Source organism: Microcaecilia unicolor, chromosome 1, assembly GCF_901765095.1.
Source record: "Microcaecilia unicolor chromosome 1, aMicUni1.1, whole genome shotgun sequence".
Lineage (NCBI taxonomy): Eukaryota > Metazoa > Chordata > Amphibia > Gymnophiona > Siphonopidae > Microcaecilia > Microcaecilia unicolor.
The window spans coordinates 318,227,507-318,249,262 of record NC_044031.1 but is presented as its reverse complement, the minus strand read 5'-3'; the positions used below and the strand labels follow the sequence as shown (position 1 = coordinate 318,249,262).

The 21,756-nt window shown below is 41.2% G+C and overlaps 1 protein-coding gene across 2 annotated transcripts in view; it reads left to right on the top strand.

Annotated features, from left to right (window-relative positions):
- Positions 1-21,542, top strand: part of LYRM4 (LYR motif containing 4) — a 318,499-nt gene extending 296,957 nt beyond the window's left edge. The window contains exons 1-2 of one of the 2 annotated variants that reach the window (XM_030208769.1): positions 11,661-11,955; positions 20,799-21,542. In XM_030208769.1, coding sequence (XP_030064629.1) covers positions 11,668-11,955; positions 20,799-20,858 — 348 coding nt within the window. In that variant the 5' untranslated portion in view covers positions 11,661-11,667 and the 3' untranslated portion in view covers positions 20,859-21,542. Of the gene's footprint in view, positions 1-11,660; positions 11,956-20,798 lie in introns of those variants that run through there. The other variant, XM_030208777.1, reaches the window with a different exon arrangement.
- The last annotated feature ends 214 nt before the right edge of the window (positions 21,543-21,756 follow it).

Below are 21,756 nucleotides of genomic sequence, written 5' to 3'. Positions count from 1 at the left end.
TTCAAAAAGAGACTGGGAGTCAGTTCTTCTCATAAAGAGGACTGAAGTGGTCAAAGTTACCTTGCTCCATATAAGATTTTTAAAAATGTACTTGTATGCTCTGGAGTCTTTTGGTCAGGGAGGACCTAGTACATCTAGTAGCGCTTTAGAAATGATAAGTAGTAGTAGTAGTATAGTAGTAACAGAACAAACAGATTACAGTAATCTATCTTAAGAATGAATGAATAAGGAGCTTGAGGTCCTTCTTATCTAACAGGTACTTAACTGCTTGGTTTTTTTTTTAAACAATTGAAGAATGAAACCTGATTATCAAAGGCAATATACAGTATAAATCAATCTTTACTCCAGAACAGTGTCCAAATCCCTAATGGAGAGTGAAGCATTTTGAATTCTAGAGGCTATTAAAAGTAACATTAACCAAATTACCTTGGAGTTGTCAGGGTTTAGCCTTAGTTTATGGGACTCAAGCCAAGAACCTGTGCAATCAAGACAAATGTTTAATGAGGAAATGTAAGGTTCTAATGGGTCTATGCTCTATCCAATAAATAAGCCTTGAATCAGGCCAAAACTGTGTCAGAAATACCTAGCTTGTTGTAGTTGGGATAATTAGCAATTGATTGTCAATCAGGTTGAAAGTGGCACTTAGGTCTAACAGTACCTTGACTGTTACTCTTGCATCAGAATTCAACCTAATTCTATATATCATGGAAAGGAGGGATGTGTCTGTGCTAACAGCTACCCTAAAACCTGATTGATAGGGGTAAATAACAATGGACTTAAAAAAAAAAGTCAGTGAGTTGATTAATGTTTTTTTCACAGCTTTTGAAATAAAGGCAAATTTGAGACATGTGATAATTAGCTTGTCCTGAAAAACCAAGACCATTCTTTTTTTAAAAGCGGACAAATAAGGGCAACTTTGCAGTCATCAGGGAAGAGACTGTTGATTACTTTTGAATGAATAAAAGGATACAATTCAAGCCGAGGATCTAACAAAGTTGGAGGGTGGATGTGACTGGTCTCATAGAAGAGAGAACTTGGAAAGTGCTATGATAGTCCCCAAACAAAGGTTCATTGAAACCAGTCATGGAGTGTTCAACCCCATTGCTTTTGACACAGGGGCACTAAGATTCTGAGAGACAGGCTCAGCCAAGGGGAGAGATGCTAGCATTAAGCTGTCCCTAATGGCTAGGATCTTATTAGAGATAAAAAGATTCTGAACTGTTTTGCAGAAACTTCTGAAGCAACAAAAATGCCTGATAATGTAGAGGACAGGATTACTTGGAGATCACTTTAAAAAGCTGTTTTAGGTGATTATTACCAGCATGAATAAGTGCTGAGAAATATGAAATTTCCAAAGTTCAACTTTATAATGCCCAGTGTTTTTCTGTACAGAAGAAAACAGCTATTTATCTGCTTCCTCTTTTGCCTTTTCTTCTGTGTTTGCTGGCACCATCTCTTAAATAGTGATAGGACAGAGTGATACCAGGGTTGGACTTGTGACATCAACAATTCACCTCTCTGAGTGGAGCCACTGAACCCAGTGGTGTGTGGAGAGTGTTATGCCAACATTTGGTTTGCACACTCAGGAGTCCAGTTGACAAAGGTGGATAGAAAGATGTCCAAAGTCTTAAGCTGATCAGAATGCAGAGATCTCATGGCAAAAAAACTCTTGTTGTGCACATAGAAGATACATCTGTACTAGGATTATCAATGCTAATACTAGAAACATGATGGCAGATAAAGGCCAAATAGGGGTAGAGGCAGAAGAAAGAAATGTTAGAGGTTAGGGGACAGAAGGGAGAAATGGTGGAGGCGGGAAGGAGGGAGAAATGTTGGGAGGCAGAAGGAAGAAATGTTGGAGGATGTGGGGTAGGTTGTGTTATGGAAGGAAGAAATGTTGGAGAGAGGAGATGGGAATTGGGAGAGAGAAATGTTGGAGAATAGGAGGGAGACATGTTTTTCCCAGGTTCCCATTTTCAGTTCAGACAATTAGAATTCTGTCACATACGTGCGTTCATGCAAACATCTAGAAAAGGGCATTTACACCAACAGGCTGGTGTAAGCAATACACCTGTAATGCAAGTTCATTTTTGGTCACGTGCCATTAGTATTCTAGAACAGAGAAGAGAAAGGGGATGGATTTGATATACCGCCTTTCTGTGGTTACAATCAAAGCAGTTTATTTATTAGGATATATTTACCATGTTTTTGAAAGAATTCACTCAAGGCTGTGTACAGTAAGAATAAATCAAACATAAGCAATACACAATTACAGCAGTAAAAATATTCAAATAACAATACAAAGTATGCCATAGTATACTAACAATGTCAACAGAAAATGTAATAGAACATTTTAATTGACAGTGTAAGGTGTAAGCAACGATGGAACCTATAGATAGGTAAGAGGAGTTAGAAAATAAGGTGGCTAATTTAAAGAAAGTTGCACATGAGGTCAGATGATTACCTCAGCTAAGGTAGGGGTGGATAAACATGTCCTGCTGTAGTATGTGCAGCCTGCATCACTCTGCGTGTGTGTGTGAGACTAAGAAGTTAGTACTTCTTCCATTAAAGGCCTGGTAGAAGAGCCAAGCTTGTACCTTCTTCCTAAGTAGAGATAGTCTTGTGTTAAGTGGAGCTTTTCAGGGAGTGCATTCCAGAGTGTGTATCCATCCAGGGGTCATCATCCTCGGTCATAAAAGATCATGGTACCAGCTACATAGGTTTTTTGCTTTAACCCCCCCCCCCCCCCCCCCCCAAGAAGCAGCAGTATGTGTTTCAGTTGAGAACTTGAGACCGTGCTCTCCCTATATTTACTGCTGATCAATTTTCCAGATAGAATAAGGAAGATCCAATTTGCAGTGTGTACTGCCCTCCTGTGTTCAGCCTATCTTTTATGCAGCAGAGGAGCAACCTAATAGAGCAATGGGCTGTTGTGAACCAGGGAAGCTATAGCTCAAATCCCAGTGACAGTCTTGTGATCATGGGCAAGCAATTTTATCCAACATTTCCTCAAGCGTAAACATAGACTGTGAGCCCTGAAGGGACAGAGAAACACCTACTGTACCTAAATATTAATTTGCCTTCAGCTGCAGGCATGAGCTAAATTGAAATTCCTTTCTAGGTAACTACATTTAGGGAAGTGATCATGCTACTTTTTTTTTTGGCCACGTGGTTATGCTCTCAGTAGTCTGCCCCAATGTGTGAAATAATGTATACTTGATAACTACATAATTCCTGACACCACTAGAGAGATTTATCTAATTTTGGTGCCACTCTTGCACTACAGCACTCTTTAATTGGTTTTGCATGTGTGAAATCTTCAATGAGCATAAACAAATGGTATCTCATTCCTAGATGATTGATAAGCATATATCATACTAGGTGAATCTCTTCATAAAGGTGATTAATAAATCCCAATAAATAAAATAAATATTTCCACTTAGAAAATTCTAGGCACTGTAGCTATTTGTAAGTTATTGGCTTGATAAACTTATCCATTAATAGTCATAACATATCCTGTAACTCATGGTGGACACTAATAGATAGGGTCTGTCTCTCCAGAAATTCTTTTTCTTCCTTCACTGACCCCTTTGGGTTACTTTTTTAATTTCTGCTGTTGCAGTATACACTTCCATAAACCTTTTACTTGAATAGACTTGCCCATTTTTTCTCACGCTTTCTATTCCTTACAGGGATCCTTACCAAGAAATTAGCCACTATGGGCTCCTTTTACTAAGGTATGCTAATGGATTTAGCACACGCTAACTGCTAAGAAACCCATTGGAACAAAATGGGTTTCCTAGCATAACACACTGGGCCCCTTTTACAAAGCTGTGGCAAAAGGGGTCCTGCTTGCATCGGCGCATATTTTTGACCTGCAACAAAGCTCCCTTTTACCACAGCGGGTAAAAGGCAGGTCTTTCTTTTTTTTAGGAAATGGCCATATAGCAAGTGAAGCACTTGCCATGCAGCCATTTTTGTAGCACCAGCTATGACGCATGCTGGGGGTAGGAATTACCGCTGGGCTGCTGTGGTAGCCTGATGGTACTTCCCTTTTAGCGAGCGGTAAGCTCACATTGGGCTTACTGCTGCTTTGTAAAAGGGGCCCACAAATTTTTAGTTTCATTTTAGTAAAAGGAGCCCTCTCTCTTTAGCTGTGCTTCATTATTGTAGTACAATTGTCTTTAATAATCCTTTCCCACTAAATTTGGCCTATTAAAATTCGTTCATTTCTCTTTCCCCAAATCATAAATGTATATGACGTGGAATATATCATAGTTTTATTTATTTATTCATATGTTTATTGAGATTTATTAACTACCTTTATGAAGCGGTTCACCCAAGGTCAGTGATGTGTTCAGCAGTAGCAGAAAGGTGTGAATAAGGTTTATAATATCACTATAAGTAATTGTTTTAGATTTAGGGCTTCTTTTACAAAACCACGTGGCAAACGAGAGGAAGTCCATAGGAACTGAATGGGCTTCCTCTCATTTACCATACAGGAACCACTAGCACAGCTTTGTAAAAGAAGCCCTAAGTGATAAACAGTCCATTTAGAGGCATATTTGTTTTTAATATTGGATTGTGTATTTAAAATTATGATCTGACCAGAACTGTAGGATGGAGCAGAATATAAAGATTTTTAATAATAATAAAAATAAATAAATAAAAATATTATATAGTAGGTTTATGCTGTCAAAGGGTGCTCTTTTTACAGCAGAGGAATGCATATATAAACGAATGTGTGCTGTGAGAATTCTGTGATCTTCACTGTAGTTTTTTAGATAAACATATTGTGAGGGGGTATATAGAACACTGCCCCTCACCCTTAAGAATGATCCCTCAGGTACTCCGAGCCACCTTAAAATCCTTAGCCCCACCCAGGGCCAGAGCGATAGAGCCGAAACCAAGAACTATAAAAGGCAGGGCCAGAGTGGGGTTAAGAGGGCCCAGAGGGAAGGAGCGAAGACCTACTGCATGTAGCCCCATCACGTACCTGTGGAAAGGAACCACAACAGTCAGATAGGCCAAGTTAAACTTGGACTTTGTAACTGTGCATGTTGGATCCAGCCTGAGGCAGGCTGACTGGTGAAGAACTAAGAACTGTACTGAACTCTGGGAACCAGACCAGATTCAAGAGAAGGTATTGCCTTACCAAGAGACTGTAGTGCATGTAGTGGTCCTGCAGGAGCAGGCCACTGAGGACATTCTTATGTTCACAGACTGTTTTTTAGCTTTTGATTTCTTCTTCCCTGTGAACTGAACAGAACCCCCTTTCCCAACACATTTAATAAACATTAATTATCCAAGCCCCAAGCTCACCCTTGCTCAGGGTATCACACATATATATAGATGCATTGAATTTAGCCCAAAATATAAATTGGTTATATAGGTACTTATACAAGTGTCATTCCATACAGCCTAAGTTTGGCAAATATATTTCTGTAGTGCTGCATTGCCATCTACTGGTTATGTTCACCTGTAATTGTGTCATACAGTATGGATAACAAAATACTGAACAGATGTTTCAAGTAGCAATATTAGCTGAATTCATGACAATTTCAGTTTACCAGGCCTTTTTGGCTGTCTTTCTTCCTTTTTTATTTTATTTCTATATCCCCTTTTGTATTTTAATATATTTTATTTCTGGCATATTTACACAGTTTATAACTAAAAGTTAACACTTTTTTTTTTCATGAACATGTTTTAAAATTTCTCTTTCTTTTACTTCACTCTTACTTGTGCTGCATGCCTACACAGGCTCCTGATGAGGACTCACACAACTTAACTTATATGTGCTGTGTATGTGTGTGTGTATATATATATATATATATATATATATATATATACAGTGCACTCCATTTAAGTGCACGTTGGATAAGCACATGCTCTGTTTAACTGCATGCCGTACTTCGGACCCATTTTTGGCGCCATCAGTTTCTATGGGTTCAAACTTCGGTTTAGTGCACCACTGATAAGTGCAAGATTCGCTTATATGCATGGTTTAAGACCGCTCCTCTGCAGGAAAGACTCTGCATAAGCGTGCGCACGGAATATGGAAGCCGATTGGCACGTGACAACCAACGAGATTTCAAATTTACCGCCCCTTTAACTGCCACAGGCAGAATAAGCGAAAGAATGTTGTTAGAGTGTACACTGGTGTCTGAGTCGTCGTGCAACTGTAAGACTTTAACACTGGCTGAACAAATAGAAGTTCTTAAAAAATTAGAAAACAAAGTCAAGCATCTATTGCTAAAGAATATGGTGTCAATCCCAGTCAAATTTCACATATCTTGAAGCAGAAAGACCAGCTTCTGGAAGACTGGCAAAACAATACAAATCCAGACCGGAAATGAAAACGGGTGGGAAAAACTGAGGAGGTAGAAGATGCTCTTCTTCGGTGGTTTTCTCAAGTCAGGAGAAGACAGTTTCCTGTCAGTGGTCCTTATGGAGAAAGCTAATCAGCTAGAAAAATGCGATTTGAAAGCGCAAAACCCCTCCGTGAAAAACTGCACTGGCTCCCAATTAAAGAACGTATTGCTTTCAAAATCTGCACCACAGTTCATAAAATCATCTACGGCGAAGCCCCGGGATACATGACAGACCTCATAGACATACCAATCAGAAACACATCCAGATCAACACGATCCTATCTAAATCTCCACTACCCAAGCTGCAAAGGACTAATATACAAATCAACCAATGCATCCAGTTTTTCCTACATAAGCACACAACTATGGAACGCCTTACCAACAGCCGTGAAAACAACGTATGACCACCTAAACTTCTGGATATTACTAAAAACGAACCTGTTCAAAAAGGCATACCCTACCGATCCAACCTAAATGCCTAAACTCTGCAACACAACGAAACCAAAGCAAGTAATGGACATAACATAACTCTTACGCTCTACAATCCCCTAATGTGTCTTTCCACATGAACCTTATCCAACCACTACATCACTTTGTAATTGTTCATACCGGAGCTGGCGAACGCCTGTACGGTACTATGTAAGCCACATTGAGCCTGCAAATAAGTGGGAAAATGTGGGATACAAATGTAACAAATAAATAAAGTCTTGGACTAACTGAATTCAAAGCCACTGTTGGATGGTTGGAAAGATGGAAGGAGAGGAACAACATAAAATTCAAGAAACAGCATGGTGAGAAACAAGACGCTGATGACTTTGGTGCTGAAAATTGGGTTGTTTCCGTTCTTCCTGCCATCTTGAACGAGTTTGCACCTTGTGACATGTTCAATGCTGATGAAAATGGTCTCTACTAGCGAGCGATTCCTGATGGAACACTAGCATTCAAACAAGCCGAAACTACAGGAGGTAAAACGTCGAAGGACCGACTGACGATCCTCCTTTGCTGCAATATGGATGGGAGTGAGAAGTTGGAACCACTCGTCATGTGCTCAGTGTTTCTATCTTTTTGGACCATTTTGGAAAAAAAAAAGTCCAAGTGAAAATGCACAAAAACAAGCCATTAGGATGTATTGGGGAGGGGGGGGGGGGCATTATTCTTGGTAGACTGGCCACACAACATCCCAGCAGAGCAGTGGACTTCACATAAAACCTCCCAGGTACACATCTTACTGTTACCCCCTTGTATGGTGAGCCCTCCAAAACCCACCAAAAAAACAGTGGAGTAGCTTAATGGTTAGTGCAGCAGGCTTTGACCCTGGCGACATGGGTTTAATACCCACTGCAGCTCCTTGTGACCTTGGGCAAGTCACCTAACCCTCCATTGCCCCAGGTACAAAAACTTAGATGGTTTGTCCTCTAGGGACAGAAAAAGTGTCTGCATATGTGTACGGCGCTGCGTATGGCTAGTAGTGCTATAAAAATGATTATTAGTAGTAGTACACCACTACAATAGCCCTTATGCCTGCAGGTATCGCCTCTATGGTAGGTACTGTAGTTTTTTATTGGGTTTGGAGGGCTCACACTTTCCACCACAATGGAACAGTTAGAGTGGGATATGGGCCTGGGTTGTGTTCTCTATAGTGCACTGCACCAACCACTAGGCTACTCCAGGGACCTGTTTGCTGCTCTAATAGGACTGGCCATAACATCTGAAGCTGTCAGAGAAGCTGGTATTTATCGTTTCTTTCACATCTTTGGGGGGTTGGAGGGGGGTCACTGACCACTGGGAGAGTAAGGGGGGATCATGTCTTAATCCCTCCAGTGGTCATTTGATCATTTAGGGCACCTTTTTGTGACTTAGTTGTGGTTGAAACAGGTCTCTAGACCAAAACGTCTAACTTCTAGCCCTAGACGTTTTTGCTTTCTTCCATTATGGCAGAACTCCCAAGTCCCACCCCCAACACGCCTCCTTGTGATTTGGACGCACTGCATATGAACTCCATAGAAAACTGTCTTTAAAATGGGTTTCTAAAATAGCGATTTTGGATGTTTTAAAAAAAAAAAAAAATCTGCCATTTTGTGCTGTATTTTGGACGTTTTTCTGTTTTGCAAATGAGCCTCTGTACGTTGCATTTTCCTATTGTAAAAGGAATTAAATCTAAAATTCTTTTTTAATTCCTCATTTGTCTACCAAGTAGCTTCGTTGGAACTCTCTGCCTCTATTAATTTGGAATCTCATTATATGAGATTAAAAAAAAAAGTTAAACACCTTTTTATTTCAGAAATTATTGGGTTACATATTTTAGATTAATTTTTAATTATTGTAATTCTATGTGCTTTTCAAGACGTAATTTCTAGAAATTTTCTAGTCTTTTATTGTAATGCACTCTGGACAATATTTGGAGAGTAATGGAACATGAATTTGTATTGTACTGTCTCAAATATAAAAAGTAGGGTGGTTCATTTAACAAGATTAATCACGTTAAACTTTTTAGCTTGCGCTAATCATTTTAACTCGATTGATCGCATCATGCTGCTCTCTCCTGTAAGGAGGAAGAAAAATGGCAGAAAGTTGAATGTGAAAGTTGTTATAGGGGAAGAAGAGAGGAGGAGAGAAAAGAAATAGTGAGGAGAGAGGAAGCCCTGAAAATAGAGTTCAGAGCACAGACAGAGGAACAGAACCAGAGGCAGAGAATAAGATGATTAGGAAAAGAAATCACCGGACAACAAAGGTAAGAAAAATGGAGGCGGGCCTGGTGGTTGGGAGGCAGGGATAGTGCCGGGCAGACTTATACGGTCTGTGCCCTGAAGAGCACAGGTACAAATCAAAGTAGGGTTTACACAAAAAGTAGCACATATGAGTTATCTTGTTGGGCAGACTGGATGGACCGCGCAGGTCTTTTTCTGCCGTCATCTACTATGTTACTATGTTATTTTCAGTTTAGTAACTGAAGTACAATATGTCAGTTTTGCAGTCTATATTTTGCACTATACAAGTGAAAATGTGAGGGGGGCCATTTTATGTGATTAATCGCATGATCAAAAATTGTAACCGCGATCCACCATGCAATTAAAAATTTTAATTGAGGAACAGCCCTAGTAAAAAGGAGAAATGTGCCATTGTATCACACTGTAAGTTGCACTTTACAACTTGTTTACCTAGTAAGTTTCTCTGGGATTGCTTGCAACATTGTCCTAAAGGTTGTTCTTTACTTTTTGGAGACTCAAACCATTGTTCTGGAGGTTCATACCATTATCAGGGTACTATTTATAAAAATATTTTCAATATATACACACATACTTTCCTGTACTTGGAGAAACCATATTTCTTGTAGTGAAAATTGAAATTTGTTTTTGCCTTCTCTGGCAGCCAAAATTCATGTCCAGTATCTGTTAATGGGATTTTATCGTATATCCATTTTGCCTACATAAAATGCCACTCAGAATAGCTTATCAAATTTTGCCCCTCCTCCCTACTTTTTAGGTAATTAAACAAGGTGCTCCTGATATCTGAAGAGCTCCCAAAACAGCATGATTTTAAGAAGGAATAATGAAACCATGGAACCGAGTCCTAGAACATGAGTCTTCATTTCATCTTATTCCTTTGCCAATTTCATTTTTAATTTTCTGCTTAGTACTGCAGCATTATAGTCCCTCATGTCACATTGTGCAGAAGTCCTTTGTATATTTACCACTTTTCATTTGTTATTAATTATTGCTTAATAAAAGCAAGGAATAAGTCAATTATGACAGTCTGTAACTGATATTCCATCAGCTCAAAGTGGTCCACAGGCAAATGGCTTCTAGTAAGAGAGCTAATGATATTTGTCTCAACTATTTGCAGAGTGCTTCCACCTTTCTCATTCTGCTGCACAGGTGGAGTAAGTCAAGACCAAAACTGCAGAATTGCTGTAAGTTTCATTGTCACAAGTTACTTCCTCACTGCAGCGGACTGTCATTTGTTTCCCATCAGGTTTACAGTTAGCATGTTTATACTGCAAATAATTGTATAAAGCTTTTTCCTGTCCAGAGCCTTCTTTTTTTTTCATGCAGAAAGGGCTTTTGTAAAATTCTATGACAGCATATGTGAGTAAACGTATGCATGTGGAAATTGTGCGCCTACTTTTATGTGATCTGCATGTATAGATTGGGCACAGTGGAGACAGGGTTGTGAAATACTCATGTAGTTTTAATGTATCAGGCGTGTACATGAATACATTTACAAATTCAGAGAGTAGGTGTAACAGGCTATTGGGGCAGCATCTAGGAGCATATTTTATAAAGGCGGTGGTAGTTAAGTTGCTTTTATAAAATAAGTGCCTTTTGGAATTCTCACATAAAATCAAGCTAATTTTTGCAGATACTCGCATATATGTTGCATCCTAACTTTCACCCATAGCTGATAACTTGTATATAGGCTGTGTGGCCAGCATCCCCCCTCATCTCTCACAGTCTCCCTTGATCCCACAGGCAGCAAACAGAAGCATATTCTACTCCTCCCTTCCTGGTGTGGCTGCTTTCCTCCATACCTCTTTCTTGAACTCCAATGCTATTTCTACGCAGGCACAGGACCTTCCTGTAGCGGCCCACACCTAAGCATCCACTCTCTGCCTTACTGGAAATGCATTAAATATTTCCGTTCAGGCAGAGGATGGGACATGGCAGCCTACTTGAGTGTGGACCTATACAGGAAGGCTCTACACCAACACAGGACCAGAGGAGAACACAGAAGATGAGGCACTGGGTCCCAGGTGGGCGAGGGGAAGGGGAGATGCTGGAACTGGGGACCCGGGTGGGTAGGGGAGGAAAAGGAAATGCCGGACACGATGGTAGACTTGCATATAGCCCCCCCCCCCCCCTCCACTGACTTTACATTTTTAAAATCTGTCATAAATTTTGCCTTCCGTATCACCACAGCACATGACTCGAGACTCTTGGGTTGTGACTATCTACCAGCAGGTGGAGATAGAGAGCACTGAAGTCTGTCTTATAGGATGGGGGTGCTTAGGCTAAGCAGTGCCAGCTATAGGGAGTATACCTGGTGGTGCCAGGTCCCTCCCCCCACCCATATCCAACCGGTTTCTCCTTACAGAATTAAAAACAACAAAAGAAAAAGGATTATAGCAGCTTTGCCTGCTTATGTGGCTACTTGGATGTTGGGTAGGGTTGATTCTGCTGCTATCAGTATACCCTGGGCCAGAGTGGTGAGTCAGAACTTGTTCCTTGAAATCTGATGAGTGTTTATTTACATTTTTCTTCCTCTTTGGGCATACTCACAGTTTCACTTTTTCCTTGCAATGGCTGCAGAGCCTTGTCAGCACTGCTCTCACTATGCAAAGCAGACAGCAGCATTGGAGAAATGTGAGCAGGGTGTTCTTTGGGCATTTTGGTGGAGCAGCCTTTTTGACGGGCGAACCATTGTCTTCCTGCGCTGTGCAATCATGGCCTCTCCTCAGCTGATGTTCTCCAGCACAGTTTGTCCGGCTGCTGCAGCCATTTTAAATCAGGATGATTGGCTCCCGCGGCTGCAAGATCCATGCTGCCTCTTCAAGCTGGGCATATTTCTGGACCTTATACACGTGCTGGTAAGGTTTCTGACTGTATTGTAACTCCTGGGCATCTGGTGCCTTTTTTCCTAGCATTTGTTATTTCAGTGCATCAAGCCTTTATTCTACAAAAGTCTTTTCAGCATACACAGTCTTCTGCCTGTCTCTCTCAGCAGCAGTTGAAAGTTTCTGGGTCCTTGCAAGCTTCTTAGCCTCTGCAATTGTATTCTGTGAGTGAAGGGACACATTTGGAACCTGTCTATGAGGCAGATTCTTTGGCTCCTCCATCTTCCCCTCAGTGTGAACCGTCTTGGCAGCAGCTTCACTACCTTCTGTTTTTCTGTGGGAGTTGAGGAGGGTGAGATTCTGGCTGATCAGGAAGATGTTCCTACAGCTGTTAACAATTTTTCCCCTAGGAGGAATTAACTTCCTGTATGGCTAAGCCTCTGGAGGCTCTGAATATTTTATAGCTTAGAGTCACAAAACCCCCTCAGTCCTGGGATGGCTAGTGCACTGGAAGCTGCTAAAGCATTCCCTGTACATGAGGCTATGCACATGCACATGCACATTTCGACTCAGTGGACCACCCCAGATTCCAGTCTCATGGTGGCCTGGACCACGACTTGCCCTTCTTCTATTGCTCAGGACAAGCTTGAGAGTCTTATATTACCTTAAGTTGATTCTTCGGTGGTGGCAGGCACAAAACCAAAAAAAATAAAACAAACCACCCACCCTGCCGGTCTTAAAAGATGTGCAGGATGGGACATTGGGATCTTCTTCATTTGCTCCTGTCCCTAGCCTAGCTCCCCACTCTGCTGGCCACAGCTGCACAGAATGGTTGAGCCTAACAGCCGCTCCTAGGTCACAGTCTCAGGACCATACCTGGTTGAGCTCTGCAGCCCCCAGTCGCACTTCTTAGTGCCACTGTGTTCGGCTTTGGAATATGTGGGAGTACGATTCGACATGACCTGGGCCAGCTGTCTTTCTCAGAAAGGAGAAGACACAAACTTCGAAAACAAATGTGCTGCTTGTTGCAAATTACGAATCCCTGAGCTTGGGATTACATTCAGGTGCAGGGCTCTACGATGATGTCCTTGGAGGTGGTATCTTAGGTCGTAGCTCACATGCGTCCACTCCACCACTCTTTTCATGTCCCTGTGGTCACCAGTTTCTCAGGGCTACAATTAGCGTCTTATGTGGAGACCTCTGGTGAAGTGCAGTTTGTTGGGGTGGCTTCAACCAAACAAGCTCCTCCAAGGGGCATCTCTGGCGTCCCCTCTGGATAGCTGTACTCACAGATACCAGCCTGACAGGTTGGAGAGCCCATTGTCTTCAACACATTACTTGAGGTCTATGGAGCCGCACCGCAGTGCTGTGGCAGTCCAATTAGCTGGGGCTCAGAACAATGCACAACAATCTTCAAGTCTTTTAATCTTTTCTGGAGGGCAAACCGGCTCAGGTTCTCTCAGTCAACATGATGGCAGAGGATTCCATCAACAGGCAGGGTGGCACTCAATGTCTTCCTCTGGCAATGGAAGTGCACCTTCTATTTCACTGGGTGGAAAGGCATTTGCAAAAGCTTTCAGTCACCCACCTAGTGGAAACTCTCAATGGGCAAGTTGGTTTTCACAGCAGGACCTCCCTGGACCCAACGAAATGGGAGCTGGTGCTGGACACCTTCCAACTCAGAGGTGGGGCTCTTCCCTAACAGATATCATGGCGACACGTCACACTGTCAGAGTTTCCAGGTTCTTCGGCAGAAGATGGGAGGTCAGTTCAGAAAGCATAGATGCTCTTCTTTAGCCTTGGCCAGAGTTGGCCCTGCTTTGTGTTCCTGCAATGGCCTCTAATAGGACAAGTTTTCACCAAGTCCTTAGTCATCAGAGATTAGTCATTTGCTTTGTCACAGATTTGCCCAGGATGCTGGGATATGCAGGTTTGATCTGACAGGCAAACCATTTGCCTTTATCTGAGTCATGGACTCCTCCGTTGGGGTCCCATTTGGATGGAGGATCCTTTCTGCTTTGATCTTATGGCCTGGCTCTAGTTGCATGGGGACAGAAATTTCACCCATCCCCGCTGGAATCTCATTCATCCCTGCCCGTTCCTTTGAGTAATCTCCTCCATCCCCCTTGTCCCCTGTGTTAAAATAGCCCGACTTATGATAAAATAACCCGACTTATGATAAAATAACTCAACAGTAACCCATGTTGATAACTTCCCTTCTCAGTGTTTATGGGGATTTTGATTCTATCAAGTATATCCATTAATTTTTTTTAGTGCTATTATAATTGCCATGGCACAAGGAAAGGATAGTTAGACTGGCCTGGCATTACATTTCCGCAGGAAACCCACAAAACCTGCTTCCATTCCCACGGGAGGCCCGTCGACCTTGAGGAGATTCCCACGAGAACCATGGGATTCCCACTAACCCCATCCCTGTGCAGCTCTCTGCTTTTGAGAGGCCGAAATAGAGAAGGAAAGGATACACTGACAATTTCATTGCAACTTTACTTCTGGCAAGAAAACGCTCAACTCTAGCCATGTATGCTTGTGTCTGGTGAGTTTTGAAACATAGTGCTCCGAACAGCTGTTTCGGGCCTCTTTACCACACATATTAGCCTTCTAGCAGGATGTTCTTAGCAAGGTCTCACTTACAAGTTTTTTAGGTTTAGGTGGTGGCTCATGCCTGTTATCGGGGTTGAATTCCAGATTCCTCATTCACTTTTCATCCAGATGTGGTTCATTTCTTGAAAGGGGCTAGTCGTCTTAGGCCTCCTGTTCATTCTCCTTGTCCCGAGTGGAACCTTAGTGTGGTTCTGTGGGCTCTAGACAACAACAAAAAAAGGGCCCTCCCTTTGAACCTCTGAAGCAGGCTACTTAAAAAAAAATATCTTCCTTTTAAATCTCTCCTTCTAGTAGCTGTTGCCTCAGTCGAGGAGTTTGCGTTACAGGCACTGTCGGGTAGTGATCCATTCCTTCCTTCCTCAAATTCAGGAGTGACTATTCATACCTTTTCTTCTTGTCTTTTCAAATTGGTTTCAGCTTTTCATTTTAGCCCGCCTTTTTTTCTGTCCTCTTTTATGGAAGAGGATTGCAAGACAGATTTTCGCTTGCTCTGTTGCCTTGATGTTTATGGAGTTCTCGGGGTCATGCATCGTCTAAGGTGAATATTTCTTGCTGGATTAAGGAGGCTGTTGCCTCTGCATACTTGCTTTCCTTAAAGAAGCTGCCAGCTTCTGTTTGAGCACATTCTGCTAGGGCTCTGGTGACGTTTTGGGCAGAATTGCAAGCTTTTTCCCTTGAAAGCATATGTAAAGCATCTACTTGGTCCTCATTGCATACTTTTTCCAAGCATTATCATTTGGATGTTGTGGCTCGAGCAGACTCTTCTTTTCGCTTTTTGTGCTGTCCGCTGGAGTTTTGGATTCCCACCCTACACGAGGACTACTCTCTGGATTCATCTGCTGCTGGTGCTAAGGAAGGAGAAATTTTGACTTACCTGATAATTTTCTTTCTTTTAAAGAGAGAAAATTATCTGCCTGATTACCGGCGGGTAACTGCTATGCAAAACAAAATTGAGCCCTGTTTTCCCCAGCATGGGGGAAACTGTGCATGCTGGGGCTGGTACTACCACCAGCGCCCACGTTGGGCCAGTGGTAGCCCCAAATTGGCACACAGTAAGCCCACATGTGCTTACCTCTACTTTGTAAAATGGCCCCTTAGTGCCTACCCTTTACATCCACAGCCTTCTGTCCTGGTCATTGTTAAGAGTTTGTTCTCCTTTTTATTTATTTTTTTATCTCATAGTAAATTCAAAGTTGGCTGGTGCTTTCACTTTTGTCTTGCTTCTTGACGCAGCTAATCACCCTACTGTCTTTTATAACTTTTCTTCCATGGACACTTGGTTTTGACTCTAAACTAAGTTTCTTGGTATCTCAGTTCTGGTAAATAATTTTTCTTCTGAATTCTGCTCTTTCTGGTATTCCATAAGATCACTAATATTATAATGGGCAACTTGAGCTATCAAATAATTGCTCAACAAACTGTTATGATAGCTACAGGAGAAGGCTAGAGACATCACAAGGACATAACCGCCATAAAGATCCAACAAGCCCAGTATCTTGTTTCCAATAGTGACTAATCCTAGTGAAGTACCTGGCAGGGATCCCAAAAGGTAGTAAGATTCCATGCAGCTTATCCCATAAGCATTTGGTTTTTCCCAAGTCTACTTTAATAAAGTTTTATAGATGTTTGCTACCCCTCTCCTCAAGTCGCTTCACTGGCTCCCTATCCGTTTTCACATCCTGTTCAAACTTCTTCTACTAACCTATAAATGTACTCACTCTGCTGCTCCCCAGTATCTCTCCACACTCATCCTTCCCTACACCCCTTCCCGTGCACTCCATGGATAAATCCTTCTTATCTGTTCCCTTCTCCACTACTGCCAACTCCAGACTTCGCGCCTTCTGTCTCGCTGCACCCTACGCCTGGAATAAACTTCCTGAGCCCCTACGTCTTGCCCCATCCTTGGCCACCTTTAAATCTAGACTGAAAGCCCACCTCTTTAACATTGCTTTTGACTCGTAACCACTTGTAACCACTCGCCTCCACCTACCCTCCTCTCCTCCTTCCTGTACACATTAATTGATTTGATTTGCTTACTTTATTTTTTGTCTATTAGATTGTAAGCTCTTCGAGCAGGGACTGTCTTTCTTCTATGTTTGTGCAGCGCTGCGTACGCCTTGTAGCACTACAGAAATGCTAAATAGTAGTAGTAGTAGAGTGAAAAAAATGTTTTCTGTGATTTGTTTTAATAAAATATATTTTCAATAAATGCATAATTTAAGATCTGGAATTGAAAAGGATTGCATTGTAGTTATCACCCAAACTTCTGATTTTCTTTCCAGTCTTTGCTACTCCTTAGTCCTTCTTGGCTTTCAATTTTGACCCAGATGCACACCTGTTTTTTCTCCCTGAATATTTCCAAGACTTTTTACTTTCCTGCCAAATCCTGCCTACATTCTGGTTCCATCTGTCAATATAGGCCATTTTCATTTTCTGAGCTCAAAAAGAATTTGGGCATTCTGTTTGATGATGCCTTTTTCTTTATCTCCCACATAAGTAGACAGTGTTCACCCATTAGCTACCAATTATACAATATCCCCTGGATTCTATATATTGCATTGAGATATCCATGTGGAAATTAAAGCCTATTCCATAACAATGCGCATAACTTAATTAGTTAACAAGCTAAGCAGCGCTAATTGAATGTTAACAAACAATTAGCACAAATTGGCATTAATTAGAATTTACGTGCATTACCAGCTAAGGGCCTTATTCTATAAAGGTTATGCTCCTAAATGTAGGATTATAATGGGGGGTCTCAGTGTTTAGCGCTTGCTCATTTTTAGCGTGCGCCAAAAATGCTAATGTGCCTTTGTAAAAGGGGCCCTAAATTAGGAACATAAATTTAGGAGCATAGATTTACATTTCTAATTTAGGAGCATAAATTATAGGATCGTAAATTTAGGAGCATAACCTTTATAGAATAAGGCCCTAAGCATATTCTGCAAAGCAGTGCACGTAAATTCTAATGTGCACTGCTAAAAAGGGGGCGTGGCTATGGGTGTGGAATGAGCAGTTTGTGGGAGTTACGAAAAACTATTTCCAGGGTTATAGAATACACTTGTTCTGTGCCTAACTTAGGTGCCGTTTACTTGGCGTAAATGGCTGTGCCTACAGTTAGGTGCTGTCATGGCCGCTCGTCATATTCTATATACTATATGGAAATTTAGGCATATTATATAAAGTACACCATAAATTTAAGGCGTACTTTATAGAATGTGCTTAGGAGAATTTCATTTCATTGCTGACATTTTAGGCGTGATATATAGAATCTAGTCCTTCATGCAAAATCAAGCATTCTATCTTTTGATTCCTATGTTTCTCTTTATTAATCTCAACTACTGTAATAATCTGTTTCCAAGTTTGCTGGATTCTACCCTACAGTCTCTTAGAATCCTTCACTATCCAGAGGGAAGGTAATTTTCAAAGCCATTTCCATGGGAACTGAGTTTTTGTAGAATTGCTCACTCAATATGTAGGTAAAGCTGTGCATGTACCGCCAGTATGCATGTGATTTTACTGCTGCTTGAGGTTCAGAATGCGTTCCCTTTCACTTTGAAAATCTGGCAGTCTGTGGAATGAACAGTATACATGTACCTTTTACCTGTGCACGCCATTATAAAATTACCCCTTAATCTATAGAATTATCTCCTTAATTTATCAACTGCTATTCATTTTGTACATTGCCTTGCCTTGCATCATTGCACTGGCATCATGTCAAGTTGTATTATCTCTGTAAGATGCATATTTTCATCTTCAGATTTATCCATGGGCTGGCACTTCTGTATTAGTCATCTGCCATCTCTTGTTAAGTCCCTTTGTGTAATCTAGGCTTCTCTAATATACTTGCATTATCCACTCCTCCTGTTAAACAGGCATCCTCTCATGTCTATTCTTTGTCCTTACTTGCCCCTAACCTTTGACAGCATCTTTCCACAGATATTCAAAATTGTTCCTTTCTGTTTTCCTGGAAGTGTACTGTAAATAACAAACCTCATATCTGTTGCCTTGTTTTTAACTAGCCGGTCTTATTTTTTCACCGTTGCGTATTTTTCTATTGCTCTCTGCCAGGTAGATTATTGTGAACAGTACTCTGAATAAAGTGGTTTCATAAATAATATCATATCTGTCATATTTTGATACAGCATGGGCTCAATACCTATGGCAAATCTTTTTTTTTTTTTTAATGCAGAGTACTGTTTTGAAACAGAATGCAGTGGGGCAACAGACCACCTCTGATAAAGGTTAGAGTTGGCTGTTTTCTTGGTTGTCAATGAAAACAGAAATGTAGCAAGAGTTAAAGCCAAAGCAGAATACCATGAAATAGATTCATGTATCATATCACACCTATCCCTTCTTTCCTCTAGGGTATATATCTTCAGGTCATCAAGTCTCTATTCATATGTCTTGTGGCGCATACCCCTTACCATTTTTGTCACTTTTCTCTGAACCGCTTCAAATCTTTACATCCCTAGTGAGATACGGCCTCCAAAACTGAACACAATTCTCCAAGTGGGGCCTCATTAAACAGGGACATCAACTCCTTCTTTCTTCTTTTGGATATACTCTACTCTATGCAGTCTAGCATCCTTCTGGCTGTGGTGACTGCGTTGTCACATTATTTTGCCAGCACTAGTAAAGGAAAAAGGGAAAGGGACTTGGATTTATCCTATGACTTTTTAGTAGTAGCTCGAGGCAGGGCTCACAATCTGAGGGGGGTCCTTTTACTAAGGTGTGCTGAAAAATGGCCTGTGCTCTTGTAGGCGCGTGTTGCAGCACGCAGGACCATTTTTCAGTGCGCCTGCAAAATAGGCCTTTTTTGGGGGCCGAAAATGGATGTGCGGCAAAATAAAAATTGGCGCGTGTCTATTTTGGGCCTGAGATTGACTTAGCAGTAAGGTCTCACGTGTTAACTGAGCAGTAATCGTCAGCGCGCATACACTGCCGATTACCGCCCAGTTAGCGCCATACAGTAGAAAATAAAAAATATTGTCTGCCGTGTGTATTGGACACGCGTAAAAAATGGAATTACTGCTGGGGGAATGCAGTAACTGGGCAGTAGTTCAAAAATGACACGCATTGTACATGCATAGGGGCCTACGCATCTTAATAAAAAAGCTCCTGAATTTGTATTTGAGGCAATAGAGAATTAAGGGGTCCTTTTACAAAGGTGCACTAGCGTTTTTAGTTCGTGCTAAACGCTAGAGACGCCCATAGAAATATATGGGATCTCTAATGTTTAACACATGCTTATTTTTAGCATGTGCTAAAAATGCTAGCACCCCTAAGTGACTTGCCCACGATCATAAGGAACATCAGGTGGGATTTGCACCCTAATTTCCCTGCTTAGCCTACTGCTGTAACCATTAAATTACTCCAGCTAGCAACTATTTTCAGTTGACAAGCTATCTGTTTAGTTTAGGCTGCACAAAACATATGTTCAGTGCCAAAAATATATATTACTTTAAACACTGGCACCATTGTTTAAATTAATCTGCTTGCTGCCACTGCTAAAAATTGACTCCATAGTTGTTTTACATGTAGGCAGTATTTTTTCTTCTAGTTTTCTTGTTGTGTGCAGCTTCAGTAGCATTATAGGACCCAAACCACACTGAAACGTAGCTTTATGGCTACTAAATTGAAGTAAGTACATTTGTTGGTTACTTTTAGACCTTTGTACAGTGCAGGAAATTTTAGAGGGTGCAGACTGATCTGAATTACTTAGATATCTTTTGGACCTCCTAGTGGTGTTTTCTTCCAGGCTGGTAAGCTAAGATATAGGGGTCCTTTTACTAAGGCGCGCTGAATAATGGCTTGCCAAAAATCAAAATTGCTGCATGTCCATTTAAGAGTCGGAGACCTTTCCACCAGCCATTGACCTAGTGGTAAAGAATCCGGGCGGTAATGACCTACGTGCATCAAATGTCTGTCACTTGGCGCGCGTTCATTACGCGTGCCCAAAAACAAAAAATATTTTTCAGGCACGCGTATTGGACATGCGCCAAAAATGAAATTACCACAAGAGCCATGCGGTAGTCGGGCGGTAACTCCATTTTGGCGCGCATTGGGCGTGTGTAGACGCATGCAGCTTAGTAAAAGTGCCCCATAGTGTGAGTATCAGATCTCATCTTTAAACACATTTTCCACACAGAAGCAAAGTATTACTTTTAACTTAAGTTTTCCACATACTTTCTTGTTTTTGTAACAAGGACTCTGGTCTTTTTTGATCGTGGAATGTTTTGCTTGGTTTGCAGGTTACTGTTGGTCATCTGTACTCTACCCATAAACTTGTTATTGAACATCAAGAAAAGTGACAGAAGAACACAGATGAACCCTTTAGCTGGGAGATTCCTTAAGATCTTCAGACCTGCTCACAGCAGAGGAACAAAATCATCAACAGATTTTGTCAATTTATATTTTGTCTTATGTCTTCTTGAGGCTGATGAGCTTTGAAAATATGCTTGGTCTTTGGCATTTTGTAGCTTACTTTTTTCCTTGCTGTTTCAATATTGCAACACATATCTTAAAAGTTGGTTATATATTGTCTAAAACTTACTTTATCTTTCATAGAGCCTTTTTTGCAGTAAAGAAGTAGGTTCTAAGAGGTCATGGTTTGCTTTAAAAATAAATTCTAGACTATATTTCATTATGTACTGTGCTTTTCTAGTGAACTTTTCATTTCTGTTAACAATACTTAAGGAAGAGGATGTGAAAAGTATAAAAATAAAAGGTCAGTGCTCTGTGTTCTAGGTCTTTTAAACATTTTGATATTTTTCTGATGTGTTGTTATATAACACAAAAAATTATTGTTTGAAAAAAAAAATTGGAAAAGTGAGGTTAGTAATTCTAAATGGGGAAAATCTTATTCCTACACAAAGACAAGCTGCCAGTTTTTTTGTCATACTCTATGACCTGCCTATTAAATATTTGAATTTGTTTATATAGTCCATGAAAGCTTGCAATATGTTTTTAATTCAGTTAGGGGCCCTTTTACTAAACTGTGGTGAAAGGGGCCCTGTGCTAGTGGCAGCAGTTTTTGCCGTGGCGCCAGGCCCCCTTTTACCACAGCACGTGAAAAAAGCCAAAAATGAAATGGCCATGTGGTAAGTTTGCACTTGCTGCACGGTCATTTCAGAGGGATCACTTTCTACCACCACCCATTGAGCTTCAGCACCCCGACAAGTGCCACTGGTTTCATGGCCCCTAGAGGCT